Source organism: Grus americana, chromosome 3, assembly GCF_028858705.1.
Source record: "Grus americana isolate bGruAme1 chromosome 3, bGruAme1.mat, whole genome shotgun sequence".
NCBI classification, from domain to species: Eukaryota; Metazoa; Chordata; class Aves; order Gruiformes; family Gruidae; genus Grus; species Grus americana.
Window position 1 is genome coordinate 49,864,450 of NC_072854.1, and position 13,663 is coordinate 49,878,112.

The 13,663-nt window shown below is 45.5% G+C and overlaps 1 protein-coding gene across 1 annotated transcript in view; it reads left to right on the forward strand.

Moving 5' to 3' along the window:
• The window catches only part of SOBP (sine oculis binding protein homolog), a 102,457-nt gene that overhangs the window by 61,594 nt on the left and 27,200 nt on the right, over window positions 1–13,663 (forward strand). The window contains exon 5 of the mRNA XM_054820211.1: window positions 4,652–4,747. Within this exon, the coding sequence (XP_054676186.1) occupies window positions 4,652–4,747 (96 nt within the window). The remainder of the gene's footprint in view (window positions 1–4,651; window positions 4,748–13,663) is intronic.

A 13,663-nucleotide genomic window follows, 5' to 3' on the forward strand; every position in this document is an offset into this window, starting at 1 on the left:
GAATTTCAAGGATTAGGGTCTCCCCAAGGATTTCCTTCGAGTTTCAGTGACAGGAGAGATAACCTTTGTGGTGGAAACGGAAACACGGCTTTCTGTTCCCATCTGCAGCCGGCCTCCGGAGACAATAGCATTAAGGGTGATGTGAACTTCCTCTGTTCATCGCTGCGGGACGGGAGCCTCGACGCAGTTATCTGCGCTTCTATAGCAACGCTGTTCAACCTCTCACAACTTTTTTTTTGTCCTGCCACAGACATTCAACTAATGCCTGCGTTTAACGTGTCGGGGGGTAATGGTCACGTGTTTCATCTGTTTTAAAGGACATTTATGGAAATTAGGCGGCAATTTTATCCTGAGTAAGCAGGCTAATATTCTGTCACTCTGCATTACTCAAGTGGCCATCACTCTTAGAAAATAGATGTTAGGTGTTTTCAGTTAAGTGGCATTAAACTTTTGTAGACCGAGCAGTAGGATTTCATTGCAAATGCATTGTCCCATTTTAGTGGAAGCTTTGCATTAACAAGTGCCATCTTAATAAATTATTCTGTTCAACCTGCCTTGTGAGTTACGCTATCAGAAGATCCTGCCCTTAATATTAAAATGTAAGCACAGATTTCTTCTCCTAAGGCTAAGGCTGCATAAAAAGACTTAGACTGAAGCTAAGAAATCCCCTGTCTGGATCAAGATAATTTTTCTCTGAGAAAAAGGAGAAACAAATATCTGTGCACATGGGAGAGGAGGAAATTCTGCTGTGGATTGTTCTTCCTCTGTCTTGTTAAAAAAAGGAATCTTGACTTAATATATAGTCTGTTTCCAAACTATTGGCATCTTTCACAAATATAGGCTGGCTGCCTTATGAACAGATAGCACAGTTTGTGTAGCCAAAGATAGTTGTCATCATGCACTTATTAATGAGTACACATATCTCTGAACATCAAATGCTGTGCTATTTTCAGAGAGGTCCTTTCAGATCCCATTTTCTGTTCTTTTTTTTAATTATTTTTCCTTACCCTCCTGCCATTTTCCTTCAAAGCTCAGTGGTAGAAAGCACAGGGAAGGGACCTGGGAAAGGAGATGTTCTCATCCGTCCAGCTTCCCCACATCAGGAGCTACTCTGTGCATGTCATTCCTGACAGATGTTTGCCTAATCTGCTCTTAAAAAACTCCAGTGACGGGGCTTTGACAGTCTCCTTAGGCAATCTGCTCCAGCGCTTTGCTGTACCTATCATTAAGAAGGGTTTCCTGATATATAACCTGCAATTAAAGGCCACGATTTCCCGCGCAACCCGTCATCAGGCTGACCTTACAGCCAAGCCAGCTCCACCAAGTCGACTGCAGTTTCCTCGCTGCATCTTCCTTGCCAACACTGCTCCTTGGGTAACGCGCTCTCTTCTGCCACGAGTAGCCGGGGTGGTGCGAGTGCCGCCGGTTTTGTCAAGTGTCCAGCCCAATGTCCCACGGGCTGGCGATGGGCAGGTTTCCCTCTCGGATCCCACGCAGCTGACGGGAAGGCGGCTGCCTGCCAGGAGAGGCTATTGAATTAGGAGATGCAGTAAATCCCAGGAGAGGTGCTGCCACAGTGAAGTTGCAGCAGTTTTGTGCTGATAAAACTAGCAGCGCTCACCGTGGTCCCAGGCCTCGGAACAGGAGCTGAAGCCTTTTTTGTCCTGGAACAAAATGTGCTGTGAGAGCAGTCGTACCATGTACTGCATATATGTAATCAATTGCATCTAGCACTTTGGACATACATTTTTTAATGAGAGCATTTCTATAATGATTTTAGCAGTTTAAAAGCATTTTAAAAAAACAGGTCACAGTTTTGGCTTGGGTTTGGGTTTTTTTTTTCCCAGTTGCTTCCTTTTAAACAATAGCAGATGAAATCCATCCCACGGCAGCCAGGCCTGATGAAGAAGCTGTAGGTACCAGCAGCAGTGATTGAGCCTGAGTCAGTGTAGATACAGGCATATCACAATATTACCATGGCAAGATAAACTTTTTAAAGATGCTTAGAAGTGTGCTGAATATTGTAAGAGTGTTTCCTTCTTCAAATTATTTACAACTGGAAGATGGTAGTAATGAATTAATCTAAAGCAACTGGAGAATTAGCCCTGACTGCTGAGAATAGGTATTTTTTACAATGGAAACCAGCTAGCTAAACTAGGTATACTTCTGCTGCCTGAATAAATTATAGCAGTATGTAGCTAAACTGATTTTGAGACTAGGAAATTTTGGTGACGTCCAAAGTTAAATAAGGTTTGGATCAGTGCCGGGGGGGCGGGGGGGGGCACATTGCCATCAGCAGGGGCGACTAACCTTTGTGTGACTGGCAATTCTGGTAAGCGGGTCTGTCTCTGTATTTTGACACATGCACTACAAACACCCTGATATCCATTTCATTTTACAAGGTGTGTGCGTGCACCAGGATAATGCTCCAAAGGGTCACTGGCAGGTTACAATGTGCCAGCCGTCACGTGCACAATGTCTAGAATAGTGCCAAGATACAATTTCAGGGGTCTGGGGGCACCGATAGCATTCAGAGCCCTACATAACACCTGTGCCCCACGCAACGTCTCGCTACTTCTCTGTCACTGAGCGTCCCGTTGGCACCTGTGATCCTGAGCTGACAGGTCCATTTCTGTTTGTGCAAGGCATTCGTCCCCCAGTTGTCTTCTAGATGACCTGGAAGAGCTTCAGTGGGTTGCCTGTATTCCTTCATGGGGGAGAGGAAAGGAAAAAGTTTGTTTTCAAAATGAGAATTGAGGGTTGTTTGGTTTTTTTACAAAACATGGTCAAATTTGGACATTGTGTTCCACACAGCGTGGGAGGTAGATTTATCGTGTGAGAGAGGTTTCAGTTTCAAACTAATAATTAGAAGAATACATTTAAACCTTTGTCAACGTAAAAGTGATTTCAGGTGCTCAGGAATGCTCTGCCTCTTCCTTGTGGTTTGAAGGAAAAATTTTAAACATTTTCCACCCTGCAGCTATTGAGGGCAGTGAAAGAAAATACCTATAAACTGCTAGGAAACTTACAGAATAAACTCGTTTCCCACTTCCCGCTTCTTGTAATAATCATCAATTGTAGGTACTACTCAAAACATACTTTTGGACAAACTTTGCTCTTTTAAAAATGGTATTTTCTGTCAGGCAGAGTTTGTTCATGCCCCATGGCTGACAAGCAGCAGCCCAAGTCGAAGCCCGCTGGAGTCACTGGGCTTTCAATGAGGTACAACCCCTTCGTGTTTTCCTAAAACTCCCCGGTGCTGTTAACCCACGGCTCCCCTTTCCCACCCCATCTCCCCGGGGAGAGGCAGACGCCTATTTGAAGGCAAACAAACCGCAGAGCCTACAAGGTGTAAATATCTTTCATAAATGCCAACGCTGGAAAAGCCTGGGAGTGTGACACACGATGACAGGCAGTTCACGCCGCGCGAGGGGGGAACGATATGCCAGCGCTGCCGCAGCCGCCGAGGTGCGCGTGCGTTGCACCCGGGCATCCCCACACCCCCCCGTCCTGGGGTGGGGGGGACACGCGGGGCAGCTGGAGAGACGGGGAGCGGCGCTACCTGCTCCTCGCCCCATTGCCTCTGCCCGCTCCCCTCGCCCCCCTCTCTGGTCACAAAACCCCCCCCTCCGCCCCCCCCCCCGCCGCCCTCCTCCTCTCCCCGGCTTCTTTGGGCAGGGGCTGATTTAAATAGGTTGGCAGGGAGCCAGGAGCTCATCATTTTAATGCAGTGTAAAATGGAATGTGCATAATTATATGCAAGCCATATGTGAGGGAGACAGCTCAGCTGTGAATTTCGGGAGGCTGTGAGAGGGAGAGAGCGAACAGTCAGGGATCAGATGAGATGGAGCGGAACGGAGTGCAAGTGTCACCCAAATGAACAGTGTAATGAGTGTATTGCTGACACTCCTCCTTTCACCTGCTTCTCCCTTTTGCTTTAACTGGAAAGCAGAAAATGCTGTAGATGAGAAGGGAAAAATACTATCTGCAAGCAGGATTGCTAATGGGCTCTGGTAATGTCTCCATTTAAACTTCAGCTTTCTTAATTAACAGCATAGTTCCAAATAACCGGTAACTTTTAATGCATCTTTGTCATTAAATATTTTGACCGCATTTGACTGAAGGATCATTGTTCTCGCTAGATGATTGCTCCTTTCAAAGCTTCACTTAAACATGGAGGGGGAATCCATTTATCTATAATAGTATTACATGTAAATTATGAGTATGAAAACTTTTTTTTGGCCTTGCTGTTGAACTGAAAATACAAGTACATTATCTAGGGATTGCTTAAGCATGTCAAAAAGTTTAAACGAGTACGTATGTAATGTAATCCTGAAAAATGCAATGGAGTAAATTGAAACCCTGAGTTACTCACAGTTTCCAGCTCAAATATTTCATTTTGGGTTTGTCTTTTGTTGTTCTAATTATTACACCACAATGAATTTGCATGTTCAACCTAAGCTATGTAAGAAAACAGCATCCCAAGTTCTCATATCTAAAAGGTGTACTGCGTATTTAAAGAAACTTTTTAATAATGTTGTGTTTTGGGATTCCCGTCTGTTTTAATGATCTGAGCTGTTATGCTTTTAGCTATTTTTTTTTCCTTCCATTATTTGTAAGTCCCTAAATAGGCCATTATATTTCCCTTCAGGCTAGAGATGAAGATGGACATGCTGAAAATTTTCCCCAGCAGCACTATGCTAAGGAAACTCCAAGACTTGCCTTCAAGAATAACTGCGAACTACTTGTAAGAATAACATACTTACAACAAGTCTAGATTGTTACTTTAGCACAGTGAAAACCGTTTTTTTTTTTTTGAAAGGCTTTTGTTCATTATGACATACATTATGAAATATGATAGGTTTTTTTTTTTCCTGTTTAGCGTTCTAATGCTAGTTCTGCTATCCGTGAACAATTTAAGATCTCAAATTGCTTGAAAAATCTCTTATATTTGATGACAGCACGTGAATGGCCTTGTCGTACTACCTTGTCTCGCACGGTAATTCAGGGAGAGCCACGCAGGGAGCGACTGGTGATGCACGAACACCCCCACCCCACCCCGAGGTGCCCCAAAACTCACTCTCCCATCCACCTTTTAGCTCTGCCTTGTTTTTGGGCAGCAGCACCGCGTTTTGTTCTGCTGACACGCAGTACTCCCTTTAGAGCTCACCTCTTCCTCCCCTTCCTAGCTGCATGCAGTCGGGAGCATCCTCTCCTCTCCTCTCCTCTCCTCTCCTCTCCTCTCCTCTCCTCTCCTCTCCTCTCCTCTCCTCTCCTCTCCTCTCCTCTCCTCTCCTCTCCTCTCCTCTCCTCTCCTCTCCTCTCCTCTCCTCTCCTCTCCTCTCCTCTCCTCTCCTCTCCTCTCCTCTCCTCTCCTCCGGGGAAAGAGCGAAAGCCAGGAAAGCACATACAGGGAGCCTGGAGTGTTTACAAGCCATAAGAGAGATGGTATCAGCTGTGAAAGGATCTCTGTTCCAAGGCAGGGTTAATTCGCTGTTCATTTTAGCATTTGCAGCTAGGCAAGATTAAAAGCAAGCAGGGATGCCTATTATATTTCTATTAAATGAATCTGTTGGGACCTAATGTTCTTGATTAGCTTGCGAAAATGAGTGCTCCACGATGAGTTTTTCTGTTTGCCTAAAGTAAACAGAGAATGAATTGTAGCACATTTAAGAGAGATTCAGGCATGGCTTTTGAAAAGGGAGTTTCAGATGAATTGGTAGATCTCTCCCTCACATTCACCTCTCTTCTCAGCCGTACTTAAGTAAAATGTATTGTTTGGCTAAATGGACGTATTTGTGGAGAGTCAGAACACGGGATTATATTTGGAAACAACACCACTTTTTTTCTCATTATAACTATAGAAGAGGCGGGTGGCGGTAGAGGAGCAAGCTGCGTTTCCTCTGCATTAAAACCCGTGTCTGCCTCCCCCCGTAGAGGATGCAGGTCCAAACCCTAATCTTGGTATATCCCTGGTGCAATTTCCAGCAAAGTCGAGGGCGTAACCCAGTGCGGAAGCCGGCCCCCAGATTCAGGCAGTTGATGAGAGAAGCCCAAACTGGAGGGCAGCAGCCCAGGGGTGGTGGCCAGTCCCCGCTCCCGGCAATGCTTTTTAGAGCCACAGGTGTCACTCAGAAGGGTCAGTTTGTTCCCAGTATAATTCTCCCCAGCCAAAAGCAATGTGACCCATGAGACCTGATCTGGCTTCCTCTTAAACCCCTTGCAAAGTTCCTGCTGGTTTCAGGGGCAGCAGGGTTACGTCCTAAGGAGAGGAAAATAGACAAACACAAAAAGCGATTCCCCGGTGCAGTCACAATTCTTGTGCCAAATAAGTGAAACTGTTTCTTCAAGGCCATGCTTAATTACTGTGCCACTGGTCAAATCCGGCCTGACGAGCCATCATAGCACACCAAGATGCCCCTGAAGTCAGCAGGGCTTCTTGGTGTTGGAGGAATTCAGGACTAGAGTTGGGAGATGACACAATATAAAATGTCATGTATTATTTCAATTGAAAATCTGCTTTCTTTTTAGTGCAAGTAATCAATGAACCGATTAACGCCCTTTGTGCTATTAAAATCAAGCATTCTTTTAATGCCCAGTTAATTATTCCTCTATTAATATGCATTTAAGTTTTTGCTTTATTATATCACTCCTGTACCTGGCAAAAGCTCAAGTCTTCCAAGTTAGTCTTTCATGTGCTTTTCTGGACAAGTTTCAGTTCTTGTTTAAGGAAGTAATAAAAGCAATTTGTCATAGTTTTATTTTTCCTATGCTATTGGAAACAAAATTGGCAGGGATGTAATCTGTACTGAATTTGTATGTTAAAAATGTAGACAAATAATGAATATGTACCTCTGCTATATTTAAAGATGTATTTTAGGAAGTTTCAGTGCAAATATGATATTGAGCCTAGGCTTGGGGGGGGGGGTACGTGGGACTAGTGTTATTTGTCAAAGATGCTACGTGTTTCACAGAGAGGTAGTGGTTTTCCTTCTATATTTTTACTTTTTGGGAAACAATGCTATATTAAAATGTGCTCGAGAGTAAAGCGAATTTCATAGGAACTGGGAATTAAGATGGCATCTTTCTCCTAAAGGCTAGTCAGTATTCCTACGTTTGTGATAGGAATTGTCTCCTTGGAAGGGGAGAGGGGAAAAAAAGATTAAAGAAGTGGGGACAGCTGCTTCCTCTAAAAAAATATTTTCCCAACGGTAAAAACTTACCCAGAGTCTAACAGTGCAAGTCAGATGCTGGCCAAGTGAAAAGCTGAGATTTTTTTAAATGAAAGAGAAACTGAAACTTGTTTATGCTTTTGAGAGTCAGGAAATCCTTGGCGTTTTCTCAGTGCAGTTGAGAGTAAGTACTGTAATAGCCTGTCAGGTGAAATTGGAGGCTTTGGCTCAAAAGTGCTTTCTTTGCTTTAGGGTTCAGCTGCCATTTTCCAGCAAGGTTTGTTCCGGCAAGCGCAGGCTCCTGTGTTTGAGAAATGCTCGTGCTGGGAGGGTGCTGCCAGGCAGGATCCAGGGGCTGGGGCGATGCTGCTGGGTCTGCGTGCCAGGGCTCTCCCGCAAGAGCCGCGCTACACCGGCTGAATCTTAACATCCCAGGTCACAGGCACGCACGGCGAGCTTTAACTCCTCAGTACCTGGAGGGAACTGAAAGCATAGTAACATGGAGGATTACAAATTGTATGCTGTCTTCATTGCTAACTCCTCAGAAGAGGAGATAGTTTGGGTGGCAGGTACAACTCAGCTACTTGGGTTTGGTGGGGGGTTTTTTGATAGAGAGAGCTTGATAGGAAAGAGGAGGAAGAAAGAGGTATAATTTAGGCAGAAGAAACCCCTGAAGTGCTGGCAGTAGTTCTGCGCATTAAGAAAAGCAGTGACAATTAAAGGTTTTGGTTGGTGTAGAAAGCCATTGTGCAGTTACAGGATTAGGTTAAGGTATTCATTTCCCGCGCTAATTCCGGATACGTTGTGTCGTGCCGTTTGTTGTACAGCACAGAAAACAAAGCGGTTAAGATGAGGGTGTCAAATTTTCTTTGTGAACTTTTCAGTATTTTTGAGAATCATATTTTCTTAAGTTTAGCTACCCATGATAAGTACTGGGAACTACATAAAACAAATTCATTTTTAAAGAGCCAGGCCAGCATGCTGTCTTGGCCAGCTGTCCACTCTTCTCCCATAGGCGCTGCCTCAGGATTTTAATTTCTGATTCCACGAGTGGCTGGAAGCTTTTCTTTCAGGCGCATCTCTTTGTTTCGAGAAGGAAAAGGCAGAATGTAGTCCTCTGGAAGCTGATTGTCAAGGAGCGGTACAGTCCAGCTAAGAGTGGATGTGGGGAAGAGGGATGCGATTAACTGCGGAGAAAGGGTAGGCTGGAGTGAAAAGGCCAGTGAAAAGCCCAGATCCCTGGCTCTAGCTGGCTGAAATTCCTGAGCCATTGCCTAGAGAAAGGAAAAATCCATCTGGCACCTACCCAGGTTAGTCAGGGTAGGAAGAGCCATGCTTGGATGCCTTTTAACAAAAGTGGGAAAGAAAAACCAACAGTTCGTCCCGGTTACCCAGAATATTGAGTCAAGATTTCAGATTGGCACACTGCTGTATGAGCAAAGGAGGGTTTGATGGGTTAAGGAAATTAAACGCCAGGTTGCTTTCCAGATCATTTGTTTATGGAGGTGATCTAAGTACCACCTACTGCTATGGGATTATATGTAAAGCAAACAAATAAGCAAACAAAACATAAACACCCTGAAAAAAAATAATTTCCAGTCCCACACCCAGCTGCGATCCACATTTTTCCTGCAGTAAAATCATGATCTTTTTCTCTTTGAAATCAAAAAGTCTGTTCCTAGTAGTTCTGCTCTGGGAGGATAAAATCGTGAGTCAAGTTTGCGATGAATTATAAGGTAGTCCTGGTGCTTGGAAGCTGTGATGTAGAAGACAAAAAACATGCTTGTTATTGGATTTAATGCAAACTCACCTACATCCAGTTATCTTTAATCACTAACAAATAGAGGCAGAGAAAGCTCTGAAAACACATCTACAATTGAAACACGAAGTGCAAAACCTTCTCCTACAAGCCAAAGGCCTTTGGGGGAAGGTGTGGCAAGGCTGAGAGGAGCCGGAGCTACAGCTGATGCTTTGCTTGAAGCCATGTCGCTTTGCTCTGCTGTCCCAGCACTAGAGGCAGGGTCAGGACACACGTGGCACACGTGGGGCATCCGGACAGGGCAGCAAGGATGCAGGCAGGTTAACCTCAGCGTTACGGTACTGGAATCTGGGAAAGATTTCATACCTACAAGATTGATTTTAGAAAGCACTGAGAATATTTGTGATCAGATGAGGCCAGTAGGTTTTGTAGTCGTAGGCAAGTTAAATGTAAATACGCATATCGGTATCCTCTGGAGGCCATGAGAGTTTCCATTTCAGAAAGTGAGGTTTGAATGCTTTTCTTTTAAGGTACCTGACCTGTTTCCTGTGCCCCAGTGTCAACCAAAACCTGTCCCTGATAGTGCTTCAGTGTTAAAAGAAAATACCTCTCAGTCCATTTAGAATCACAGCGCCTTCAAAGGAGGACTGAGCTGGGATAGATAGCTTTGCTCATCCCCTCTCTTGCCTTTTCACCCTTTTTGTCTCCCATGCTGCCTTCTTATTCTTAGCAGAGAGAGAAAGCAAAGGCTCTTCCCCTTGCAGCTCTCCCTGGCCTGCCCTTCACCCAGTTCGGCGCAGACTGGCAGAGCGAGAGCCCTTCCTTCATCCTGGCCCAGGCTTTGGGATGCACAAAGCTTTTGGCCAGAAAGCTGGAGCGGGACTGCCGCCCAGCAGCTCTGAGGGATACAGGGCCACATCCAGCCTTTAAGCTACCGACCTTGCAGTCAGGAGGCGATTTTGCCACCCTGGAGAGGCGGGAGGGGAGAGGGGGACGAGACCTGTGACACCCTGTGGAGCTCCAGGTCGTAGAACTACTGGTACCAAGCCTGCCAAAAGTTAAAACCTCCACGGCGGTGCCTACCTCTGTTTCAGCATCACTCGAAGCTTGCTGCGTCTCACCGCCGGTGCTACTTTTTGGTGATTTACCAATGGATTTCATCAGTTTCTTGCTCAGTTTTCCACCGCGGTCTGAGAGCAACTGGTACTGCTCCATCAGCTGCATCGTGGTGTACGTAGTGATTCGAGCAAATGGCCGTGCAAAACCCATACCAGCCGACGGAGAGCCCGCCGTTGGTTTCAAGGACTTTGGATCAGGCACAGAGAGCTGTCAGAATGGCAGTTATGCCTCTGGAACAAAAAATATTGAGAAAAGCAATTCTAGCAGTGAATTGATACTGATGTTCTTAAAACCTCAGTAATCTTGGCCACATGAAATTCAACCTTTCTTGTGACTGAAATAACAGCGAGGCTTAGGTCATATTGTAGACTAATCGCCTGTAACATTTCATTTTCAAAAACTAAATTGTTCATGAGTTATAGCAGAATATTTTAAAAAGAGCCTCCCCAAAACCCCACCAAAAAAATTGCATTCTGTTTCTTTTCAAGCAAAGGCAACAAACCAGGCAAAATTATTGTAAAGTCTTTTTGGTCCTTAATTGCTGCCAGGCTGAACGAAGGGCTATATGGTGTTGACCTCACGCACGCTCCTAAAGGCTGTTGAAGTCCACGGGCGCTGGGTCAATGTGCTGAAAAAAGGCAGTGCTCAGCCCACGGGCAGATTTGCAGCCCCAGGGGGGTGAGGGGAGCCCCAACACCCGGCTCCGTCTGACCCTCCCTGCCCGCTGCCTGCCTGCACAGGTAGGCACCCACGGGATGCCTGATAGGCATCTCGCCGGGATAATGCAGGACCACGTACAGAGCTGCAGCCTGCCAGCCGCCCTGCGATATGCCGTCCCTGGGAAATGATAGGCTCTACGCCTGTCTACACAGATCTATTTACTGGTTTAGAACAAATGCGTCCACTGTCTTGCCCGGCGCACGGGCTGTGTCCTTCTTGCCCTGCTTTTTAATTATATTTTTTTCTACCCCGTAGTGGAAGTGAAGGACATTGCTCACATTACGGCAGCATGGGCTGGACTTGGGAGGCTTGGGTCCTGTTCCTGGGGCCGCAGCAGACCTCGAGGGTCTTGAGAGACTTCCTTGGTCTTTCAGGCCTTCTGTTCCCCTGCACCACCATCCTCCTAAAGAAATATGCTTTTTTTCTTTTTTTCTTGACTCACACCATGTTTAGGACTCCACAACCTCTGACCCAAAGCCCAGTGAAATCAATAGGATCCCTCCCGTTAACTTTAGGTGGGCTCTGAATGACACCCTGTATTCTGCAGACAAGGAAAGATGAATGACTGCTTTGAGACGTCTTCCCCCTCTCTGACCAAAAGTTGCTGTAGGCCGGCTAACAGCCAATTTGAAGTGTAGAAAACATTATTTTTATTAATAATATTTAAGCTGAAGGCTGCAATCAGAGACCAGCTGTAGGAGATTATAGAAAATACAAGCCTGTCATAGCAAGTCTGATACAGCAGCTCTACTGGAAATAAGACCCAAACCTCACTCCTTCTGTACTCGGGGTCAGCGAGTGACCATGACCTACAGCGTTAAGGAGGGCGAGGGATTGCCCGCGCCTCCCGCGGAGGTGGGCAGGGGAGTACCAGTAACCCTTGAGAGCAGCGAGGAGAGTAAGTCTCTGCCAGTTCCCAGCGACACGTAAAATACAAGGTATAAAATCTCCAGGAGCATGGGGAGCGGGGAGAAGGAAGGGAAGGAGATGGGGATAAAAGGAACGAAGCTCCCCCGTGGCCAGGGATGCGGCTTCCCGCACAAGCAGGCTGGTACCCCCGGTAGCTCCACATAATCACCGCCTTTTTGGTCCGGTGAACAGAATTAAGAAAGACGATTCAGGGAGCTAAAGAGATGGAATAAAAGGTGTGACAGCGGGTGACACAGGAAGATGGACAATGGGAACGGGACAGATTTGGGCAAGACCATGGCTACCGACGGTGGGTGTTTGGCCTCCCAGAGCCAGGAGCGAGTCATATCCCCTTTCCCGCAGCACTGGCCTCGGGTACGCTAGAAATAGCAAGCAACTTCGCCCCAGTGTCTCTAGTTTAGCATTTTCCCTCATACCAATACAGGAGCATTATTTTAGGATGTGACACTTGACACTTTGTGAGCACAAGCCTGCCTTTCCCCAGAAGGAGGCATGTTTTCTAATTTTTAACATCACTGTTATTATTTTGAAAGAGAAGCAAAATGCATTTGTTAAAAAGGAAAATAATTAAAATCCCATTACAGCTCCAATTCTGTCATCTTCCTTCCCAGAACAAGCATTAAAATTTTTATTAATAAATGTGCAATTACTGGTGACCTCTGAATAATTTCTCCAACCTTAATTTTTCCTCACTGCAATACTGTGTTGTATTACTCTATTTTTACTCTTTGCTTTCCTCATTTGATGTTTACTGAAGTTATAATTTTCATATTAGACATGTTCTTGTTGAAAAATTGCTTTTTCAAAAACAATTTAAAAAATACTAATCTTTTTATTGACCAGGAATTTAAACAAGTAAAAAGTTAAGAAACCATTAGCTGAAAATGCATTTTTTAGCAGGCTACTTCTTAATAAAGATTTCAAGAAATTTTAAAGTAAGAAAGCCTGAAAAAAATGGTCAGTCATCCCCCCACCCAAACCTCTATAAAACTGGAAAAAAAAAAAAAAATCAGGTTTGTATCCCTTGGAAAGAAAACTAGTTGTGAATCGTGGCTTTGCTTTATGAAACTGGCATTCATAACCAATTTAAATAAAATTCAGACAGTTTTTATAGAACGTTAAAGAATAAAGATATGCCTTGTTCCAAAGGAAGTGAAGTGCGGTGAAATGAAATTCATCGGATTTCCTTCCACGTAAATTGGAAATAAAATTTCCAAAGTCATCACCCAGAGCCATAAATATTTTCTTCTCGGGGTCTGTGCCGGAGATGCAGATGACTCGGTAGGGCCCGCGGGGCACCCTGGCAGCTACCTGGGAGGAGCCGTCCCTCGCCCCGCATCTCGCCACGGCCGTCCCTGCAGCACAGGCTCAGGCCATAAAACTGGCTTTCGTCCCCTGGTGCTCAGGTCCTTTTGCACCTCTGACCCTGGCTCTCACCCATGCAGGGTGTGAATGAGAACGGGTTTGGTCAGGTCTGAAAAGACGCCTACATAGACCAGTGGGACTCTCTGGAGCAATGCAGTTGCCTCATGCCTCATCTTGCTGTGTGCGTTGTCCTCCCTATTAAAAAGAAAAAGAGTTTGAAGGCTTTGACCTGTTTTAAGAGCCAACGTGCAGCGGTAAGAGAGTGGTATTTTGAAAATCAGGAGCCTGTGCTCTTTTGATTTCTCTGAGTTAAGATCCAGCCCGTGGGAAGGAGGGTTGGGAAGAGCCTGGCCACCATTCAGCTGGACTGCAGGGAGGCTCAGGGGTGCTCTGGGATACTGAGTGTGTGCCACCCTCTTTTTGGGAATCTCTAGGACTGTGCAGGGCTTCCAGGAATGATGTCCCAAGAAGGCAGATTAATGCCACGCAGTTATCTGAAGGCACACCAAAGAAGATCTGTCTGCAAGGAGCGCACATCTAACTGCTCACTGCTCTCTGTAGCAGACACCTTTTTTATATCACAGCGGTGGACATGTAT